Source organism: Gigantopelta aegis, chromosome 8, assembly GCF_016097555.1.
Source record: "Gigantopelta aegis isolate Gae_Host chromosome 8, Gae_host_genome, whole genome shotgun sequence".
NCBI lineage: Eukaryota > Metazoa > Mollusca > Gastropoda > Neomphalida > Peltospiridae > Gigantopelta > Gigantopelta aegis.
The window spans coordinates 62,019,421-62,044,044 of NC_054706.1; the positions used below are offsets into that span (position 1 = coordinate 62,019,421).

The 24,624-nt window shown below is 36.1% G+C and overlaps 2 protein-coding genes across 4 annotated transcripts in view; one reads left to right on the forward strand and one right to left on the reverse strand.

The window, feature by feature from the left end:
* Nucleotides 1-11,926, reverse strand: part of LOC121378297 (ethanolamine-phosphate cytidylyltransferase-like) — a 55,329-nt gene extending 43,403 nt beyond the window's left edge. The window contains exons 1-2 of one of the 2 annotated variants that reach the window (XM_041506402.1): nucleotides 11,754-11,926; nucleotides 10,124-10,166 (exon numbers count right to left, since the gene is read on the reverse strand). In XM_041506402.1, the coding sequence (XP_041362336.1) occupies nucleotides 10,124-10,166; nucleotides 11,754-11,848 (138 nt within the window). In that variant the 5' untranslated portion in view covers nucleotides 11,849-11,926. The remainder of the gene's footprint in view (nucleotides 1-10,123; nucleotides 10,167-11,753) is intronic. The other variant, XM_041506403.1, reaches the window with a different exon arrangement.
* The window catches only part of LOC121378298 (centromere protein X-like), a 41,415-nt gene continuing 18,648 nt past the window's right edge, over nucleotides 1,858-24,624 (forward strand). Inside the window, exons 1-2 of one of the 2 annotated variants that reach the window (XM_041506405.1) lie at nucleotides 1,858-1,964; nucleotides 24,147-24,198. In XM_041506405.1, coding sequence (XP_041362339.1) covers nucleotides 1,902-1,964; nucleotides 24,147-24,198 — 115 coding nt within the window. In that variant the 5' untranslated portion in view covers nucleotides 1,858-1,901. Of the gene's footprint in view, nucleotides 1,965-12,032; nucleotides 12,219-24,146; nucleotides 24,199-24,624 lie in introns of those variants that run through there. The other variant, XM_041506406.1, reaches the window with a different exon arrangement.

Genomic DNA, 24,624 nt, shown 5'->3' on the forward strand with positions numbered 1-24,624 from the left:
ATGGGTAATAAATAATAATCAGTGTTTTCTTAGTTAATTGGTCGTTTCTTTCCGTGGCTTGTACCTGTGGTTCCTGATTGGCAGGTGTATATTTAGACGGTCCCCAGACACTGTGTCTAGACACACTAAAAAGACGTCTCTCTTTTATTAGGATCACAGGGTATTGTGTGTTAACCGCACAGACACCCCTCTAATTGTAATCGATCAGTCGTCTTGCTTTATTATTGTAAGTAATTCTGTAAAACCCATCTAAAATCACAAAACTGACCAATTACGTAGTCCCAAAGAAAAGAAAATTATCACTTGGGTATCGTGAGTGGTCGTTTTTGCTCGAACATAGCATACCAATAGGCTTAATAATATGCATTTTTTTCTTTGGATTTTTTAAAAAAGAAAAATACTATAACTCCATTTCGTTCTATTGATGCAAACTGAAATATATTTAGTCAAATAGTTTATTATACTATCAAGTCATTTATGTTGTTTTACAAGTCAGGTTGAGGAAAGCGAAGCACCTTGTCGTAAATTAGAGCGTTTGTTTACACTGTGCATAGAGAAGATGCACGGAGCTGACGTCACTTCACCCCAAGCTATACCACCGAACGTCACAAAAATGAAACAAAATGGCTGCCCCCAGTTAGCAGGAATAATCATGGTTTTTTATTAACTCTAAAATTACGCGTTTTTCATTTGTTAAAGTGTCAGTATGTGTTGGTGGTCCAGGTATGCATCTTTCCAACACATAAATCTCTTGTTTGAGTTTACTCTACCTTTAAGTACATGTATACCTGCATGCGATTGTTCCAGGCAAATGCATCAAACAGCTGGTAGGGTATAGGGCACATGTTTGTACATATACTCAAAGGCAAAAGTTATTGTGACATGGATTGTTTGGAGTAATAAATTTGTGAATGGATTTATTTAAACCAGAGAAAATGTGCATGAAACAGCTTAAAGAAATGCAACCAAGCAGTTGTCGCAGCGATTGAATGCTTTGTGCAAGAAACATGGAATATTCAGTGTTCACCATAAAAGGTCAGACATTCAGTCGCAAATCATTGCCACTCTGTGCAGCCTTCAGAAGTCCAGAAGTCAGAAAAACACCATTAGTGAACTGTTTGATGCAATTTCGTCATGCCACACCTCAGTGAAATGACAGATGGCGAGTTATATGGATGCTTGAATCTGGGAAGTTATATGGATGCTTGAATCTGGGACGTCACATGACACTGCACGTCAATTCAACGTCCACAGAAATACCATATGGCACTTATGGCAAAGATATCAACAAAACAACCCAGATTTATCACCAATCGAACATGTCTAGGATGAAATGGAGCGATGTCTTCCAAATCCTCCAACAACACTGCAGGAACTCCGGCTAATCCTTCCTCAGATCTGGAATGGCATTCCCAGGAACTTTCTCCAGCGTTTAGTGGCCTAAATGAGATGACGGTGCCAGGCCTGTATCAATGCTCAAGGTGGACACACATGCTACTGACTGTGTGAACTTCGCTCTGGACCCCCTCTAGTGATGTGGCTCATTTGCATATGGCAGTTGCGCCCTTTTCATGGACTATTTTTCGTTTCCATACCTTCGGACATTTCTCTTTCCATGTTATAACGTTTCATACACGGCAGTAAAAACTTATCATCAATTATCTGTCTTTTGTGTGTCACAATAATTTTTGCCTTTGAGTATATAATATATGGAACCATGTAACAGTATATGCTTCCCCTCCGATATTTACATAAAAGAATAAACAATGTGGGTGCACTAGGGTACATGCCCATTCTTTGGGTACAAGGAGCAATTATCATACACGTTAATTTGTGACATGTCACTTTTGTTTAATCCTTCAATGCAGGCAGGCTTATCTCAAGTATGAAATTTGATGTGAATGCATTCCTTCACGTTTGAAAATATCAGACAAGTGATAAAGCATTCTCCTTATAAGCTCCAGGTGAGTGATTTGCATTCCATAGGAAACATGTTAAGTAAAACTTGCACATATTGACAGTGTTTTTGCCACAAAGAAATTTTGGGGTATGACGCTATATATGGAACTGAATGCAACCACAGTCATGACTGTTCTTGTACAGTGTGCAGGTCTTTATAGAGGTATGTGTGTGTGTGTGTGTGTGTGTGTGTGTGTGTGTGTGTGTGCCACTGTATATTACGTATCACATATTTTGTATTAAGTATTATGTATTAACCATTGTGCATTATCTTTAATTTATTACGTATGTATGATAATCTGTACTGTTCTAACTCTCTACAAGAGGAATAAACAATATATATATTAAGTCGAACCTCGTTAATCCGGACTCAGTTTATCCAGAAACCCCACTTTCCAGACAGATGAGCGACAAAATGAAACGGTTACTTTGCAAATTTATTATCAGTCCGGATATTCAGCTTCTGGTCTGGACGGTCATAATCCAAAACAAAGTATCAAGAATAAAGGAAATTTGTTTCATTTAACTGGTTACTGCTAAAACAACAAATCCCCTGCCTTCAATAAACGCGACCAGTTAAGACCAGTCAGGCAATCCACAGGAGCTCTAATGGCTGCAACTTGCAAGGGGTTTCACACCTCTGTTTGTTTTACACACTTATCGGTTCAGTGCACTGTGTTAGAAGGGGAAGGGAACTGTATTAACATGTCCACATCCTTACGGTTCAGGCACGCCCACCATGGACTCGGGTTTTGACTTTGCCAGCCCGCGATTCCATGGTTGGAAGTGTGTTAGATATACCGCTCTATGATCCTATTGTGTTTTATAATCTTTAGAACAGTCAATTAAGGGTAATTAACTTTGAGTTACACAAAGGGAGACTACTCTGGACATGATTCAGTAGTCCAGGAAATTCATTTATCCGGTCAATTTGTGGGAAAACCATTCTGTCCGGATTAACGAGGTTCGACTGTGTGTGTGTATATATATATATGTATGTATGTGTATGTATGTGTGTATATATGTGTGTGTATATATATATACACACACACACACACACACACACACACACACACACACAGTCAAACCTGTCCTAGCGGCCACCTGTACTCAGCGCTCACCTGCCTTAAGTGGCCACTTTTTCCCCTCCCAAACGATTTATAATGTAAATGCACCTGTAATAAGCGGTCACCTGTCTAACGCGGCCAGCGGCCACCTAAATCACTAAAATACCTGTATTAAGCGGCCACAGTAAAGTTTTACTATTATATAAAAGGGATATTTTAAAAACAGCGATACAGTGCAGCAATTAACCGATCTTCACACATTCAGGAATACTAGTACCCATTCAGTCCCGACATCTCCACTGCGTATCAATTAAGAAAGTATGACTCTGGAATGCATCTAATTGCCTCTGGGCAGGCTACGCTTGACATTTGTAGATTCACTTACTATGACAATACACCGCATGAAGTAGGAATTCAATAATTAAATGGAAAAAGAAAACAAACTGGTTGAGAACGGTTAATTTAATACATTCTATTTGCATTATTTCTTAAGGAGACGGCATGTCAAAAGTTGATTTATAGTCAACTGTGAAGCACACATCCATTGATTAGCAGTACAGACAGTAAAACAAGAAACAACAAATATTTTAAAGACTATATATGTGGCAACCTGTACTCAGCGGCCACCAGTCTTAAGCGGCCACTTTTATTTACCAGCTCCCTTGTGTGGCCACTTAAGACAGGTTTGACTATATATATATATATATATATATATATATATATATATATATATATATATATATATATATATATATATATATATATATATATATATACACAGTCAAACCTGTCTTAAGCGGCCACATAAGGGAGTAGATAAAAGTGGCTGCTTAAGACAGGTAACCGCTGATTACAGGGTGCGACATAATTATGTTGTTGTTTCTTGTTTTAGTGTCTTTACTGCTAATTAATGGATGTATGCTTCAGTTTACTTTAAATAAACTTTTGACATGTCGCCTCCTTCAGGAAAAACTGCAACTGGAATGTATTAAATTAACCGTTCTCAACAAGTTTGTTTTCTCTTTCCATTTAATTATTTAATTTCTATTTCATGCGGTGTATTGTCATAGTAAGTGAATCTACAAATGTCAAGCGTGGCCTGCCCAGAGGCAATTAGATGCTTTCCATAGTCATACTTTCTTAATTGATGTACAGTACCGATGTTGGGACTGAATGGGTACTAGTATTCCTGAAGGTGTGAAGATTGGTTATTTGCTGTGCCTTATCACTGTTGTTAAATATCCCTTTTATATAATAGTAAACATTTACTGTGGCCGCTTAATACAGGTATTTTAGTGATTTGGGATCAGATACTCTGGGCGTGTAGAAAGAATATTTCACCAAATTATTTATTAAACTCTAACTTTTTGTTTACAAAACCACCATTATTTTGAACAAAATATCAATCATTACATGAAATTATTTTGCCAAAATTAAAATAAAATTCACCAAGTATGTTTAAAATGGTCCCATGTGATCAACTCTGATATAACCTTGACTGTGGTCATACTGATCATATACTCTTCAAAAAAAGTAGGGGAACTCAAAGAAGAATTTACAATTGCCAAAATTGTATGGTATATTAGCTGTGGGGAATGGTTGTACGATAATAATGAATTAATTGGGCAAACATTACAACCGGTAGTTCATTATTACAGTAGGTTTTATGACTACCAAAGATCTTTAAGGACGATTGGGGTCAGACGTGAAATTTGAAAATTGGTGTTTTTTTACCAGCAAATTCAAACAATAAAAATGACTGAAAACAAAACAATAACAACTGTATGATCAACAGAATGAAAAATACTGACAAATACATGTAATGTTCCACAGTGATTAATCGACCTTCCTGGAAATCGTCAAATTAGAGAATGACACCCCACTTCATGATGCACGTACAAACTATAGAATGTGTTTCGGTGTGTTGATAAACAGACCTGAACATTCTTTACTAGGATGTTTGTGGTCAAAACGTATGTTAAGTCTAATAGTTGATGTTAACATTAATATTTCAGGTTCCCATACTTTTTTTTAAGAGTACTAGTATATTTTGACTGTCCATGTCCCATCTACTTGTATAACTTTAATAGAGTCTCCATGAGTGGTTGAATACTCGGGCCAAGCCCAGCAAGACTCGAGTTCATTCACAGTGACAGGACACGAGTACTTGTACACGGTGAAATATAATTATCAACTATTATACAATGGACAATGTAGGACAATAATTTCAGCAGTAGATATAAGTTACACAATAATTATATCAACATGTGCTGGAATATCTTTTTAAACTGACTGTCCATCTGTCACAACATTGAACCATCAACCGGTTTCTAAATGCAATCAATGGTATGATTTGGCATTTGTGTTAAGTGTTAGAATTAAGATGCATAATGCTATTTTACTTTAATTTTTAATCTCATCTATCAGCAAGTGTAAGTGTTGGGTACTTGGGTCCAGGTCGAGTTTGACCCTTAAGTACCCAAGTCCAATATTTTAAACTTGTGGAGGCCTTGAACTTTAACTTCAATTCCTAAGATGTTTTGTTGAGGTAAATATACACAAATGGGCCTGTAGTGATTATATCTGGAATGGATGGGCACAATTTCTATTGGGAACACAAACCAGATTTCTATTTTTATTTATATAAGAGTAGGACCAAAAAAAGAGAAGAGTACATTTTCATCCTCCAGTAGGCCGGTATATAGCCCCTAACCCCCTTAGTTCCTACAGGCCTGACAAACAACAGTACATGTACATTGAAAGTATACCTGTACAAGAACAGATACATTGTACAAGATAGCTGAACTTGTTCCATTGCTATTATGTAGTAATAAAAACATGCAAGCATTCTGAGTGTACTGCTAAAGCAATACATGTCCCCTACCCGGCTACCGGGATCCAACACATTTTTGTATCTCCTAAATTCAAGGGCCACAACTCTGTGAAAAAATGGGTAAATCGCAATAAAAATTAAACTTGATCTGTAAGTGTAACAGTACATGATAAAGCGATATACAAAATTAAACTTGATCTGTAACAGTACATGATAAAGTGATATACAAAATTAAACTTGATCTGTAACAGTACATGATAAAGCGATATACAAAATCAAACTTGATCTGTAACAGTACATGATAAAGCGATATACAAAATCAAACTTGATCTGTAACAGTACATGATAAAGCGATATACAAAATCAAACTTGATCTGTAACAGTACATGATAAAGCGATATACAAAATCAAACTTGATCTGTAACAGTACATGATAAAGCGATATACAAAATCAAACTTGATCTGTAACAGTACATGATAAAGCGATATACAAAATCAAACTTGATCTGTAACAGTACATGATAAAGCGATATACAAAATCAAACTTGATCTGTAACAGTACATGATAAAGCGATATACAAAATCAAACTTGATCTGTAACAGTACATGATAAAGCGATATACAAAATTTCAGCTTAATATCTTCAGGCATTGCAGGAAAAAAAAATCCAGACAACAAATTTTGGTATCTCCAAAGTTTAACAACCATTACTCTGTGAAAATGGGTAAATTACAATGAAAGACAAACTTGATTTGTAATAGAACATGATAAAGCTGTACATAAAATTTTAGTTCAATATATTGAGGCCTTGCACACAAAAAAGTGTCTGGAAATGTTTGGGGTTTTTATCGCCTAAGTTCAAGGGCCATAACTCTGTCAAAAATAGGTAAATTGCCATGACAGTCAAACTTGATCTGTAACAAAACGTGGTAAAGCAATACACAAAATGTCAACTCAGTATTTCAATACACTGTGAAAAAAACATTTGAGGAAAAAACAATGTCAGACGATGGACGGAGATAAAACCTATAGTCCCCTGCAGTTGGACCGGTAGTGGACTAATAACATACATGTGTACAATGTAACTTCAAACCAATGGGCTACAACGTATTTAAAAACTACAGACGTTAAACTACTTGTATTTATAATCACCAAAGAAAGATTTAAAAAGGCATATCAGTAGTTTCATCAGGGTTTTTTTTAATAAATCAAGACCTTTCGTCTAATGTGGACCATATTGAGCTGTTACACACAGTAATACCATAGGGAATGAAGGAAGAAGGAAATGTTTTATTTACCGACGCACTCAACACATTTTATTTTACAGTTATATGGTGTCAGACATATGGTCAAAGACCACACAGATATTGAGAGAGGAAACCTGCTGTGGCCACTTCATGGGCTATTCTTTTTGTTTTGATTAGCAGCTGCTGCAAGGGATCTTTTATATGCACAATCCCACAGACAGGGTAGTACATACCACAGCCTTTGATACACCGGTTGTGGTGCACTGGTTGGAACGAAAAATAGCCCAATGAACCCACTGACGGGGATTGATTCAAGACCAACCGCACACTGAGCGGGCGCTTTACCCTTGGGCTACGTCCCTCCACCACAGGGAAAGATGACAGGGTTTCATTTCTCAAATTTGACTTGACTCCCATGGCTTTGCCTTTAGGAATTTCAGTGGCATTTTATAAAACATTGAGAATTTTCAGTTTCATTTAAAAAACATCTCATTAAGCTAAGTTACAATTTAAAACAGTAATACTATACATGTACTTGTATAAATTTATTCAAATTAATATATCTATACTGCATTAATTATGAAGTGTTTTTGGGGAGGGAATGCGTGTTTATCAAATGTTACATAAATGTATTGTTTTCAAAATATATCTTTATATAGGTAGTACTAAACCAAATAACTTCCGGCTAGGTCAAAGTTTAAGGTGCACCTATAGAGAAGTGAACACCACAAGTCCTGTAATTGGTGATAAATGTGAGTGTGTTGGTTGTAAAAAAAATCCTGTTTCATCCGGGCAAAAATGTATGCAGTTTTATTTCATCTACATGTAGTACCACTGTGTCAAGTAGCCGTGTGCTTGAAACATATACATGGGGTACCTGTAAAAAAAGTACTCGATTTTATGCGAAACTAGGGTAGTCATAGATGCTATCCATTATTTCACAAATGAGCAGCCTTGCATGACCCCCAATGTTTTCTGATTCACTGTAAGGGTGAGGGGTGGTTGTATTTATATCTGTGGCGTTTATGTTGATTGCTACGCTGTAGGTAGGGGTTTTAGCCACATATGTTACCATATTTGACCGGAAATAAGCCCAGGGGGGCCAAGACAACTCATTGTGAACTTAGCATGGGGTGGGCTTATTCCCAGACAAGGGGCCAGTTTTGTTGAGAGAAAAAAAAAAAAAAAAAAAAAAAAAAATAATAATAATAATTAAATGAACTAGGAAGAAAACAAAAAACGTTCAGTAGCACTTATTAATTAGTGTTCCATTTGTTATTAATAAATAATAATTGTTTATTAATTAAATTGGTTTTTTTACTAGTATCTAATTATCAGAAACACACCTTCCATGTTACAATTACTTACCAGTTCTGTTTATTTACATCCAAAATTTAATGCTGAGAAGACTTAAAACAACAGCAATTAACAAACTCAATAGTGTATACACACATTTCTGACACAGGCAGCCAGCTTACACAATCTAATTAAAATTAGATCCACTATTACATGTGGATCTAACACCAGCCAGTTGGAGCTCATGTCCACCAATCAAAACCTTACTTGCAGAATCCTGCCAGTGATTTAAAAATAATTTGAAAACATTCCGAATTATCCTGAGGGTATACGACATGTTTCGTGTGAATTACGAATGCCGTAAAACGTGTTTTATTTTATAAAATAAATAATTTGTAATGTAAAACTGAAGACTGATTTAGTTGGGGGGTTTTATAAATAAATAAATAATTTTTAATGTAAAATTGAAGACTGATAACCCACCCCGTACGTATTGGTATGGTTCGCTGTACTGCGGCCACTAAAATAGATTCGCCCAATATTTTTAGAATTTGTATGCTCCCAAATAACGTTATAAAAGGCGAAGTGTGATTGGTCAATATTTAAATTATTATTTACAGACGAAATGTTACGTGGACATTGGGGACTACGCAGTGTTGTTAGTTTTAAATCACTGGCAGGATTCTGCAAGTAAGGTTTTGATTGGTGGACATGAGCTCCAACTGGCTGGTGTTAGATCCACATGTAATAGTGGAGCTAATTTTAATTAGATTGCCAGCTTACACTACAAAGAATTGTCAATCTAGGTCATTGTTCTTAGCCAATCAGAATAAGGTATTTGCCTAATTAGCATTAACTGCAGACCCAGTGTGGTGGTAAAAATAGACATTGGTTTTGGTTCAGACTTGGGCTTGTGTACTTCAAAGAAATACTGCAGGCATGAAATTGGAAACTATGTTATACACTGTTACTGTTAGACTGCTAAATCTCACTGGTGGTAAAATATTGTGTTACATTTGTGTTTAATTATCTGCAGGAGGTATGACTTTTTAAATGAACTTTGAGCAAACTTGCAGTTTCATGTTATTTATAAGGTGACGAAGTTGGGGGTGGGCTTATTTACGAATGAGGGCCTAATTTCTTAAATGCTATCAAAACGGAGGGGGGCTTATTCAAAGACATGGGCTAATTTCCGGTCAAATACGGTACTATTGTCGTCTACGGGATTTGATTTGGTAATTTTTTACTCTAAAATTGTCTTTGGGTAATGGTGGGGAATGGTACCAATTATCAAGAGTATAGAAACATAGCTGATAAAACCCTGGATGATGTGGTGCCTTCAGTTACTTTCACATTAAATTACTTTAATTATGTTTATCAAAGGTAATATTTCCTTTGTTACTTACAGTCGAACTTTTACTTTCATGTACTTTCAAAAATAAGTTGTACTTTCACTTTATCCTAGTCACTTAAATACTACTCAATAGCCATTTTTACTTTCACTTATTTATCCCTTTAGTTAATTTTACTTTCATTATTATATTATTTAATAACCTTTTTAGAAATATTTAATTATATGTTTAACATGGTTGGATTTGGAAAAATATTTTCTTAACCATGGACTACACGTAGCTTGCGAAAAACACAAAATGTATCATAAATAAACAAACTGTATCTGTGGTGTATATTTACAAACAAAACAAACATGAATATTTACATACCTGTCTCAAAGCATTAGCGTGACCGAAATGTACCATGTCGAAACTAAAAAAATAAAGAAAAAAGAGTTCATCTTCAACATTTTTTAATTACACATCGTCATGTATACAGTGATAGAAATATAAGCAGAATTTTTCACTAATCCACCAGACAAATATATCTAAACATTTACTTGTCCAACAATATTTTTCTTTGTCCAAATAAATAGTTTGTTTTATTCAAGTATAAGGAAAGGGATTTTCATTGTTTAAAATGAAACTTCATTGAACATTTTTACTTGTCCACTGGACAACCACTAAGGTACATTTTGTCCGAGCAGATTTTCACTTGTCAGGACAAGTGCTTATTTCGAACCCTAGTATATTGTATTATTTGAAATATCAATATTACTTATAATATGTGAACACCTGTCAAATAAAAACTCGGAATGATACTGGATTATAGTATCTAGTGTAAATTAAGCAGTCCATTTTTTAAGTACAGTAGCAAGTAAAATAGAAATTCACCTGCGGAAACCACCAAATTGCACCAAAATTTAGCACTGATTGTATTTCAAATCTGCAACTGGCAAATTTGGCTAGTCATAGAGCCAGTCCTGTCAACAACATTGTAGTATTAGGAGTTGGCTTGAATTTTACGGTCGATCATAGATTATAATCTGTCTGCAACCAATCAACTTTCCATAATACAACTGGTTAGAAGTACAAAAATTAATGCAAAATTTCATCTCAAACCGTTGATTTATACATACATGTATGTAGTTTATGGTACCTATCATTTACAAGTGTCTCAAGTTGGGCCTATATTTCATCCCACATAAAGTGCCATTTTCTTACTATAGTATTTGTACTACAAGTTATTTATTTCTGAGCCAAATATTTTCTAAATTGCACACAAAAATAATGTGGTGTTTTGGGTCGGGTTTTTTCCAAAACACTTAGCCTACTTTTTTTCTAATATATCAAATCTGATCAATATTATTTAGGCTACACAAAACATTGTTCAATCATGGAGGCTTGGATGTACTATATAGTAACTTATTACACTGCCTTGTCTATAGTCCTTCCCACAGAGAACACCTTTTTTTCATAAGTACTATGGATTTTACTCCAAGTTATTTATTTCTGAGCCGATTGTTTCTAAATTGCACACAAAAATTGTTGTTTTGTTGGGTTTTTTTTTTTTAACTTTTACTTTTGTTCTTGCATCAAACCAAATTGAAATTATTTACAAAAAAACACAACCCCCCCCCCCAAAAAAAAAATAAAAAAAAAAAATAATAATAAAAATTGTACGATGATAGGACGGACTATAACATAATTTGGGGGTGGGGTAGGGCAGTAAAAAATAATTTATCAGGACACAGCTAAAAAAAAATGGAGGAAAACTGCTAACTAAAAAGGACACTTTTTAAAATGTTCTCATTTGTGCCACACTCCCACCTCTCCCTTACAGGCTGATTAGTCAGTTGACCAACACAGTGAAACTGACAGTTGGCATCACGGTGAAATGCATCACGACGCCGAGCGACATTGTTGATTATAGAGAACAAGCCGCAGCAACGCGGTCACTAATCCCTACTCGATCGTTTCATTTTGCCTGCAACAGTCATAAAAGAGAAACATAATTTACCATCCATCCATCCATACTCTAATCTGTTTCTTCTTCTTTGGTACTGCCGTTTCACCAGAAACATAATTATCCGTGTTGGGTTCTCGACATGTCATGTTTACTGAGTAGACTGCTCCCTTGTTCGGAATGAAAGTCGTTTTCCCTCGTTACGCTTTTTGTCAATCCGTCAGAACTCCTCGGTAAGTTACGCGAATCATCACCGGACAAAAATGTAATCGACCGAAATATTCCGAATATTTTCACTGAGCTTGTCAATGTCATCTCACGTAAACATGAGAGCATTTCCGATTGGATAATATATTATTGACGATTTTTCGTTCACCATCACATGTTTTAATTTTATTTTTTTCTCCGAAGCTCTTCATTAAAATGAAATAAACTTGGAGTGCCGATGTGCGAACTTAAAAATAGAAGAAATTAACCACAGAAGAATCCACAATGGAGGAAGGCGCGACTTTCAAGAAAGTAATTTGGTTAATATTTCACCTTAATGGTTTTGTTTCAAGATCTATATGCAATAGTTAAATACACAACATGCTAAAACATTATGTCTTTTATCTTATTATTTCAAATAGTGTTGTTACGATATCAGCCGTCTGAACATTTTCAATTGCTAGGTTGTAGTCATCTGTTTCCGTTGTAGTTTTCTTGGCGTGTCATCACAAGCAACTTGTCTGTTCTTAGACTCTTTTTCGTGATATGTCAGTTTTTCTACTCGTGTCTAGTCACCTCCAACAACATGCATTGACTATTTTAACTTTACCTTGATTATATTGTCACCCTCGCCAAAGCGCAAGTATTCTGCCATTTGAAGATGTCAAGAGAATCCGGGTCATTTCGCCCTTATTTCTAAACGGCCCTTACAGGCTTGCAAGCGGGCCCTTATTTTCCTAATTTTCCTTATTTTTTGACAGCAGCCCTAATATTCCTTATTAAAGCTTCAAAATCCTAAAAAGCCCCAATTTTTTGGTGAAAATCCAAAATTTTGAATTTTTTTGATAAATGCAACATAAAATAAGTGTTGGAATTAATTAAATCTAGCCTTAGTATACTTTCAGATAATGAATATGTTGAATTAATGTATTTCTCAGAAGACATCTTGGTGGTTATCAGCATCATATTCAGCATGGATTTGCACCATATTAGATTACTTTAATCTGGTTGTATTGATATACTGAATATCGCTGTTGATGACCATTGGCATGATCTTCTGAGTTGGTAATTAGCTTTTGTATAAATTTATGTTCTCCCTGGAGGTGAGTACAGAATATTTTTCTTTTATATTGATTATTGAATTTCAGTCCTTATTTTTGTCTAAAAAGTCCTAAAAAAATAGCCCTTATTTTTTAAGAATTTTGCCCTAAAAAAAGCCCTTATTTTTCACAAAATCTTGCTTGAAAGCCTGCCCTTAACAAAAGTCAAAACGGCCAAATTAAAAAAGTCATAACGGCCCTTGAAAAAAGTCCAGACGGCCTTAGATATAATACTTTAAAAATGTGTTTCATCTACACAAAGATAATGGTATAAATCAGTTTAAGTTATAGTTACATCATCCTTTTACGAGAGATTCGTCTAGTTAGACCACGGTTATTGCGGCGGTTGAGTGAGTTTTTAGTGGGGAATGTAATATCTTGCTCAAAATCAAAGGGACCGACACCAAAGCGTGGTACAATAATTATTAAATTAATTGGGGATAGGCACGTTGTAGCCACTAAGAACTTGTTCAGGCGATATGCACTCACTCGGAGGATCTATACGGTCCACTACTCCCTTTTTTGTTTTGATGATTGAATTATTAAAATAATAAATTACAGGGCGGGCATGCACGCCCCTCCCCCCCCCCCCCCATCTCCGACAAGTAGCTCCACTTGGAACTCGTCCGGGGGGCACGGCTGGGTCGGGCTATCAGTGATGTTAATTGGTGGTCTTAATTGCATTGTGTAGGCTAATAAATTGTTACCAGTGATTCCGTTGTTTTGGTTGTTTTTATATATTTTTTTGAACTGCCTGTGATATAGGCTATATTGATTACTAATTATTACTAATGGGACCGTTTTGACCATTTTCTTTGGTCGTTTTAACTTTTTTCTTTGGCCGTTTTGACTTACATGTTCAGGGCCGTTTCATCATGGGGCCGTTTTGACCGCATACCTTTCTATTCGGCCCCGAGTCGTTTCGCCCTTAGAATGAGTCGTTTCGTCCTCCGTTATGAGTCGTTTCGCCCCTATGTATTGGGGTAGTACTAGTATGCAAAATTTGGTATATAAAAATTATTTTACCCATAATTTTGTCGTAATAGTCACCTAACAGGCAACAAGGTTGTAGACGTAAACGTAAAGTCGAAACAAAATGTTTGGACGGTATCTGAATTAATAAATCCCATGCCTCGACTGGGATCCGAACCCCAGTACCTACCAGCCTGTAGACCGATGGCCTGCCACGCTCCTACCTTTATTTTTCGTTAGATTTTACCCACATTTTGTCCAGACAGAAATCTTGAAAAAACAATTACAATGGCATGGATTCCACATACTAGATGATAACCATGTCACCTGTATCAACTTCGCTGAGATCGCATAGGGCAAAAAGCATGTAATTTTGTGCCGTCTGCCATTTTGACTTTTTATGGAATATTCTACAACAGGGGTGAAAGGATATGATTTAATCAAACAACCGTTGAATGTAATGACATGTTATGATATAAATGCAAATGTGATGACGTCATATTATTTTATTATTATTAATATTAAATGATTGTTTAAAGATACCAGTAGAGATCATTGATTTTATATTAATATTTTAGTCTTTCACCCCTCTTGAAGAGTATTCCATAAAAAAACTAAATGGCAGACAGCAGAAAACTGCATGTATTTAAATGTAAACTGAAGCAAATGGACCTTTTAATATTTCATCATAAATCATCTTCAGCATATTTGCGAAAAAGTCCCCCCCCCCCCCCCCCCCCCCCCCACACACACACACACCCAAAGCACTTTATAACTAATATGTCCTATCGACAATATCATTATGTAGGCTAGTCTTTGTACTTATTAATATAAAATACATCAGGCCCGTAGGAACTGGGATGGTGTGAGGGGAGGGGTTCTTTAAAATATTGCACATAATAACATATACATGTATATAAATGGTGTTTATGGTTGATAAAGGGTTACAAATTGATAACCTATATCTGATTTGCAACTAGAGTCACGTAAACAAATAATTTATTCATCATTCACAAACATAAACATAAGGGCGAAACAACCCTGTATAGAGGGTGAAACGACCCGGTATGGGGGCGAAACAACTCGGGGGCGATCGGGAATAAGGGCGAAAAGACCTGATACTGTCAAGAGTCCCATAAGCCATGATAAGGGACCAAAACCTTACTGGCTCTGTACAGGACGTTCCTACACAGCACTGTTCTGCACAGGACGGTCTATAGTATATGCTGCAGTGAACGGTTACCAGTTGACATTTGTCTACACGTGTACTGAGATATGAGGGGTGAAAGTCAGTAATAATAAAGAAAATAATGTATATTGTGGATAATACTCAATAAAATATATATGCAGGGCTCACCCTGGATCAAAAATACCTGTAGCCAAAATATTAGCCAAATGGAATTTTTATTAGCCATATTGAAAATGCTTTAGCCAAATTTGTTTTACGCAGTACTGTATAGAGTATTTATATATACTCTTCAAAAAAAGAAACGCAAAAGGGTACAAATGGGTTATAACTCCGATTTTATGTTTCCTACCAGTTCATGCTTTGTGAATATAAGGTCATTGCATGTCCCAAACACATTCCCACGGTTACATTCGATAAAACGCAGCTACTGTACAATAAAGTTCCAAAATGTGAATATTCGCAAAAACGCAGCCACGTGCAAACCATGTCACCACTGCACGTGCGTTGTCTGCACGTGCAACATGAACACCGACAGTATAAAAGTGCAGGGTGTATCTGGCCGACAGTTGACAATCCAGGACATGCCACGTCTCAGTGAACCGCAGAGAAACAATGCCATCGGCCGACTGGACGCAGGCGAATCCAGAACGGCCGTTGCCAGGGCATTCCATGTGTCCCCAAGCACCATCTCCAGACTGTGGGACCGTTACCAGCAACATGGATCAACACGTGACCTCCCTAGATCCGGTCGACCACGGGTCACTACCCCCGGGCAGGACCGCTACATCCGGGTACGCCACCTTCGGGAACGATTGACTACTGCCACCTCCACAGCCGCAGCAATACCAGGTTTGCGCAGGATATCCGACCAGACCGTACGGAACCGCCTACGTGAGGTAGGAATTCGTGCCAGACGTCCAGTTCGAGGTGTCATCTTAACACCACAACACCGTCGACTCCGACTGCAGTGGTGCCAGATTCATCGACAATGGCCTCAACTGCGATGGAGACAGGTGTGGTTCAGTGACGAGTCCCGATTTCTGCTCCGACGTCATGATGGAAGATGTCGCGTGTATAGGCGTTGTGGTGAACGTTATGCAGCAAACTGCATGCAGGAAGTGGACAGATTCGGCGGGGGTAGTGTCATGGTGTGGGCAGCCATCTCACACACTGGCAGAACTGACCTGGTCCACGTGCAGGGCAACCTGAATGCACAGGGCTACATTGACCAGATCCTCCGGCCACACATCGTTCCAGTTATGGCCAACGCCAACGCAGTCTTCCAACATAACAACGCCAGGCCTCACACAGCACGTCTCACAACGGCTTTCCTACAGAACAACAACATTAATGTCCTTCCTTGGCCATCGATATCACCGGATTTGAACCCAATTGAGCATCTATGGGACGAGTTGGACCGACGCCTCCGACAGCGACAACCACAGCCCCAGACCCTGCCCGAGCTGGCAGCAGCCTTGCAGGCCGAGTGGGCCACCATCCCCCGGGACGTCATCCGTACTCTGGTTGCTTCAATGGGCAGGCAGTTGTCAACACACGCGGAGGCCACACCCGGTATTGACTCCAGATGACCTTGACCTTGGTGGTGTGTCCTATCACTTACTCACAATGGACTAGAGTGAATTGTGAACAATCCTGCAACATTTGGTAATTATCAGACTCACCATTCAATAATTAAATCAATTCTCCAAATGTTACGACAATGTGGTTTTGCGTTTCTTCTTTTGAAGAGTATATGAATATGAAAATGTATCTTTTTCAGCTAATTGTGTACAAACTGGAATAACTAGGAATAACAAAACCTCAATGGGGGTAGGGGCAGTTAATATATTACTTCGATTTTTTAGCGGGAGTTGGGTGCGGTGGGGATGGGGTTATGCATTATCTTCAGAGTTTGAAGCCAGTACCCCATATACCCACCCCTACTTCTAAGGCTTATGACATTAAATTAAGAAACATACAGAAATATGGGGGTGGGTGGATGTTTATTGAGGGTAGTTGTTTTTTCTTTCTTCCTTTTTTCCCAAATAAAAATTTGAGAGCTTTTTTTATATATAGAGCTCATTATTTCTTTAAATAGCAATCTTTATGTTAATTTGAATAGTTTTTTTTCTTTTTCTTTAAGTGACCCATCAATTCCCCACCCCAAACAATTTCATAATTTGTGCCATTTTGTTGCTGTTGATTTCAGCGTCGTGTTAAATGCTTGTGATTTCTGCTTGCAAAATACCTCGGCTAAGAATACCGACTTCACAGTATACTCCATTTATTTAAAAAAAAAAAAAAAAAAAAAAAAAAAACGTTAATAAAATTAAAATGTACGGTCTTTTTAAAATCCAGCTAACTTATTAAATGTCACCTCACAGTCTTACAAATTTATAGCTAAAATGACTGAAGCGTGACGTATATTCGCACCGAGAGCTGTCCTCAGTTCAGCCAACGAACGTTCTTCCTAATGTTCGCGAACTATTTGATTGGTGCTCGTCATGTCCATTTGGTTTAACTTGAAGCGCACAAACCAGTCTAGCGAACGTTTTGTTTTCGCTCGGTCTGGCTGAACTCTGCCCTTGAGATAGCCTATATGTCTTTCGGCCCTGAACTGGCATGTGTATTAAAATTGACATGCTTTGTCGGGCTGTTTTTATTACTTTGGTTCAAAGATTTTACAAAGTAAAAATAACAAGTTACAAATCTTCCAGACATTGCTGTCATACATGTTGAATGCATGCCGTTAAAATTAATAACCGTGATTATTAAAATAAGCAAACATAAGGCCTACGCTGAATTCTGCATGACACCATTTTTTTTTTACCGATCGCCATTACGCTAATTGAATATTTGGTAGTATTATTATGTCTGAGGTGTCGAATAGATTATGTAACCATTTGTTCACAACAGAAGACAGAAAATGGCTTAGCCAAAATTTTAGCCACTTGCAAATTTTATTAGCCATTTTTTGTAAAAATTAGCCAGTGGCTAATTTGGCTACTGACAGCGCAAGCCCTGTATATGTGTATATGTATATCGTGTGCGTGTGTGAGTATTAAAAAATATATATAGTGATGATGGCTCTATACAGGATGTTCCTACACAGGGCGGTCTAGTATTGTATATAAAGAAAATATATGTATATATTGAATAATACTCAAAAAACAAAAACAAAAATATATATATAACGTGTGCGTGTGCGAGTATTAAAAAATATATGTAACAGGGTTCAAAGGACGAAAACAACACGTCACGACGTTTGGAAATGATTTACTTCATAAACAGTTCATTATGACATTGCAAACAACGCCCTGCAAGAATAAAATATCCAATATATAACTGGCGTTCATTATAAATAATTACATGTATGCGTCATAAAAATCATCGTCATAAAAATAGTTCGATCATACATGTCAATCACAACATCATAAAAATATGTCCATCACAGGTCATCAATATTAAAAAAATATATATTAACATTTCAATTCGTATCCCATTAATGTCACGGTTATAAGTAACATCTACTAAAATATAATATCTTCCTACTCAAACAATCTGTTTGATTAAACTAAACCTGAATAACCTTTTGGTCCACACCTACATGTATATGATAGATATCGGGATAATTAATTCCAAGGGGAGGTAATTACAAGAATAACAAATGGTTGAGATTTAGTGAATACATTAACCTAATTGACTTAAAATAAATTACTGTGGAATGTTGTCAGAATAAAAAAATACTTTACTATATTAAATATTACAATTATGTTATAATGAGGTTTAAGATTAATAATTAATTGAAATAACTGCTTGATTACTAACTAACTATGTCATACCCTGCATGTGGTACACGAGCGTAAACAATGCCGGTGGTCAACAAGACAGTGTGTGAAAACCTGGGGAATAAATTATAAACTATTAAGCATCATAAACTACAGATGCTTACGAACCTGCAACAAAATAAAACATTGGCACAGCATACACTCATAAATCATACACGCATATCTTCGTACAATTATGATAGTGGAAATATTAAAATAACTTGATGTTTAAAATACAAACATATCTTTACGCTGAAGAATTAAGTGTTATTGATATAATATATTTATATGATTCCTTTTTAGAAATAATTTAAAACATTTAGTAGTTTGTTATACTTAGTCGTAGAACTAGAACTTGCACAATTAGTTATATTATTATCAAAACAATGTAATCATTTATCTGCATTAATTCGCTAGTATGTGAGCAATATATTTATATATATTATTAATAATGTTTAACTAAAAGAAAGAAATTAATTTGTACCTATAATGTATTCTGATCTGTCGCCTGTCAAAACCCGTCAAACATGTCTGCTGTTCATGTAGTATGTGCACGTGAAAAGCATGCAGTGCTATTAGCCAATCAGATAAAGGGTATCTGACTGAGAAAACTAATAAAATAAATACTATTTGGCAGACAACAATATCTGACAAATACCTGCGAAATATTAAAATAACAAATTACATATTTACACTATATTAAAACATTATCTGCCACATATATATAGTGAAGACAGCTCTGTACAGGACGTTCCTACACAGGGCGGTCTAGTATTTTATATACTTTGATATGGTGGTAAAAACATTAACAGTAAAGGGAATAAATACAATGTATATGTTTATTTTGGATAATACTCGGGGGAAAAAAAAAAGAATATATGATACGTAATTTCAAGTTACTCAGAAACCCGCAAACACCGTAATTTAAAAAAGTACTTTCCGGTTCCTTTCTTGTTGAAATGAACGCCATCTTTGTGGAACTTGGCCGGGTATTGGATGTTCAGACCAATCACATGTTTTCCAAACTTCTTCCTGAGGTGTCTGTTGATAGAATTTCTCTGCTTACAATACGCTCTTGTGGTAAGCCCGTGAGATTTCTCAAAGTTTCCCCGTCTGCTAATCTCCGAGACGTTTGAGCGATTGTTCTACTGCACACAGTTTATCGAATATATCTTTTGGTGAACTGCTCCCAGAAATGTCATTTTCCCCTAACTGTACAATAACAACATCAGGCTGAAATTGCTCAACATCCTCCATCATTCCATTAGGGATGTTATCCGTTCTTAGTCCTCCACGCCCAAAGAAACGGAACTCGCTTGTAATCCTCAGATCTCCTGAACAAAACTGCTCCAGTCTTAAGGGATTAACTGCAGCAATCTTTGATTCACAAGTCGGCCCTGTATTCTGTCAACACATCACAATAAAACTGCATGTACATATTCACTTGTGGTTAAGTGGTTAATTGGTTGTTTATTTAAGTTAATTATAATCTGTTGGTATGTGACTGTCTGGCGTAAGTACTATAGTACACCATTATGTATGAACATGAATACAATTAACCATCATGAAGACGTACTTGTGCCACTGTGGAATCCTGAGAGTTTTCTTACACCTGTAGAACTATGTCTCCGTTAATAGATTGAAAGTTATAAAGACATACTGGTATATCTTCAATTTAAATGCTACGTGTGTGTATATATGTATATAGATATACATATATAGGTATAGATATAAAGGTCTATATTTATGGCCGTAGCTAGGATTTTTTGTTGGGGGGGGGGGGGGGGCAACTGAGTAGTTAATAGTCTAAAACTCCTTAAAGTTAAACAGTTAAGATTCTAATAAAAGAATGTTCTTTAAGTTTCTATAATGCTTTCCAGATTTTTTTTCTGGGGGTCAACTGCCCCCCCCCCCCCCGCTAGCTAGCTACAGCCCTGGTATTGTGTTTGAAGTACTGTTATGCTACGTGTGTGTGTATATATGTATATAGATAAAGATATAAATATATAGGTATAGATATAAAGGTATGTATTGTGTTTGATGAACTGAATACTGAGGTGTAGCAATTGGGAATAAATATTGTTTAAACCATATCTTTAATTAACCTCTAGGTTTACAAATGTGAACTTTAATCTCTCAAGCTATACTTGTCCAGCTTTCGATTAGAGAAGACGTTTCCCAGTACTTTTTTTTACCTTTTAAAAAGCTTTTTTCTAATGGGTTTTTAGTGTTGGGCTGCAAGTTATTAATCTTGTAAATAATTTAAATGAATTTAATTAAGTACTGTTATACTTTGTGTGTATATATGTATATAGATATAGATATAAATATATAAGTATGAAGGTATCTGTTGTGGATAAGAAAAGTATAACCATATAGCCATATAAAGCAGTGTGCGATTTTGAGGAGTCCTGGAGCCCGAGGCTCACAAAACTCATATAGGACTCTCTAGCTTGGCTAGCATACAAGCCCACATGGCTCGTAAAAGTAATTTGTACAAATTACATTGATTCTTAAAAATGACACGGTCAATATATATCTCAAAATCCTGGAAAACCACATTCTTGAATAGCGATCTTTTCCATGGTTTTATGCAAAACATTTATTGTATCTTCTGTTCTACTGGAGACGCACAGCAGGGCTTGCTGGGTTGGTGGCGGGCTCTAAAGATTTGCAAACAGTGAGTCCTTATGACACTTAAATTTTGTTAACCAAAATCGCACACTGTAAAGATATAAAGATATCTGTTATGGATCCGAACACCCTGAACCCCCCTAGCCTACGCCCCTGTACATAGTGTGAGTACCAGAAATGGGGTAGGTAACTGAAATCATTACACAAAAGCACAGTTTTAACTGGAGGGTGGGGGCTGCTACTGGTCTATGTACGTTGCAGAACTCGCTCACTCTCTCTTCTCTCTCTCATATATATATCCAATACACCCAACTTTGATTGTACACAGTATTTTACACAGATATCACTCCTCTATTAGTAATAGTGAATTAAATTTGATCTACAAAAACGATGTCTATATACACGGTAGACAAACGTTTATATTGTCTAAAGTTAGCAATGTCCGTTAGCTCATTGAAATGTATGTATGATAATATTGATATATCTGTAGGTCTATAGTGAGGTCTTTACTGATATACACTGACAGAACACAACCAGTAGTACACACAATGAACGTACTGGCCAGCGCCGTCCCGTGTAGCGCTGGCTGCAATGACCCATACACGTCACATGACCTTAGCCTACCACAGACCGTCCTGTGTAGAGCCGGCTCTGCACAGGGCGGTAAGCTTTTGGATACGTATCAAGAGTTCCTTATTTTCCCCCATAACTTTAACTGTTAACAACATATTTGTTAGAATTAGTTTTAGGTTAGGGTTAGCGATAATTATATATAAAATACCTTTTAAAACAATTTGTTCTATAAAACCAACAATGTTTATATTTTGTAATCCAGTATCGCTATGTTTTGCCTTTGAAAAACTAGACGTTTTTACTAAATATTCTGTGTAAAATGGGCTTGCGGTGAACTCGTATAAAAAACGTACTCGTATGGGGGAAAATGCAGTGAACTCATATGGAAATCCACAAGTGAACTCGTATGGAAGACTTACTCGTATGGGGGAAAATGCAGTGAACTCGTATGGAAATTACAAACTGATATATCCAATACTGTATAGCAACTTGTGTGTAGTTTTTATGCAGAGTTCGACAAATCCGCTAGCCCGACGTCCGTGGCTAGTGGTTTTTAAGTTCGAGCTAGTGAGAAATGCAAAACATGCATGCATTGTTTACGGTTTCTGTCGCAGGAAATAAGTCTAATGACATGCATTTTTTTTATTGATTGGGCAAGTCACGTGGTAGTTAATCTCGCATATAATGTTTTAGGCTAAGAAACTTGAATTTTATTTTTATTTTCTATATCAAATTATACACATTTATAAAAATTAACATGCACTAAATATTTATATATAGAAGTTGTAATATCAAGAAATATAAAGTACACAGTTGTAACTAAATTGTTCTGAATAAATATATTTTACAATATGTCTCTTACTTTGTTACATCACGAAATGTATTTATATTTCTATATTCATATCTCTATAATGTATTATCATGTATGTATATTGTTAATACACATATCTTTATAATGTAATATCATGTACTGTATTTGTATTCATATTTATATTTATATATGTACCAAGCAATGTATTTATATTCTTATTATCCTCCTGTTAACCATCTTGTCAAAATCAGAATATGTATGTTCCTCTTACACCATTGCATAACGGCCTGAGTGTAATAAAGTTCTGTTCTGGTTTATTTACCTATTGTTTTCTAATTTAATGGTGTATTTCGTGTAGGGGTTTGGATAATGCTTCACAGCTGCCAATACAAGATAATACCTTTTTTGTTCATCAATTAACAATGGATTACACATCGCCGTTATATTCTTTTGATATCAGTCCGACACAGGATGATGCCCTGTTGACATGCAAATAGTTGACTGATGGTGACAAATAAGAAGCATGTATACAAAACAAGTGTCAAAATACACATTTAAGAGAAATATCAAAGTATATCTGCATATCCATACATCCCCATACAAGTTCGTTTTCTATATGAGTTTTCCATTCATACAAGTTAGTTTCCATACGAGTTCTCCGCATCCCGTAAAATGTCCTCCATAAGGGTGCTTTTGATGGTGTTTTTGGAAGAAATGTAGCACAGAAGAAAGAATGATGCATTATGGGACTAAATGTTCGTTTTATTCCGTAGACGTGTTCATTCCATCAAAATACACCCTATGCGATATATAAGTATTAAAATGCTGTTTCATTTGTTGATCCACTGTGTGGTCCAGTGGTTGGAGTGCTCGACTACAGTCCCAATGGTCTGGAGTTTGAATCCAGGCCTAGACACTACGTCGGTTGTAGTGTTTAATGCAATACCCAGTTGATATGGCTAATTCAATACCCCAAATAGGGGGGAAATACGGAACTCTTTCAGTTTTATCATTATTGAATTTGTATAAAATAGCCCTCATGAAATGATAAAAATTTTTAAGGGCTTTGTAAAACTCTAAAAGTATAGTGGCTTTCAATACAATATCCAGTTTTATTAATATTTTGTTTTACAGAAAACTGTGCAGAGTATCCTACAAATGAATTTTAAGGATGACAAAACAAAAGGTACAATACAGGGAACATTTTGTTTTCAATATCTTTATTAGCGATATTTCTAGTCAATTGAAAATTGATTAGCAACTACTGTTTAATGTTATTAAATTGTGTAGCAATCTCTGAATGTTCCCTGTAATAATATTAATAACATCATGATGAGATTGTTAATACATGTACACACTGAAAATACACATAGTCATAAAGACATTGAGCTTTAGTTTAGCAGGGGGTAAAAAAAGAAGTTGGATGCCTTTCAAATCATACAGTGTACATGTATGTACAAGTTTGTAAGTACATATTCTCAACAGCCTGTAAATATTCTTTTAAAAAATTGACTGACCTTTAGTTGCATTACATTTATTAAAAACACATCAACCTGAAGCCATACAATTTCCTTTCCAAATATAATGCCCCACCAACCACACTCCTTAAAAA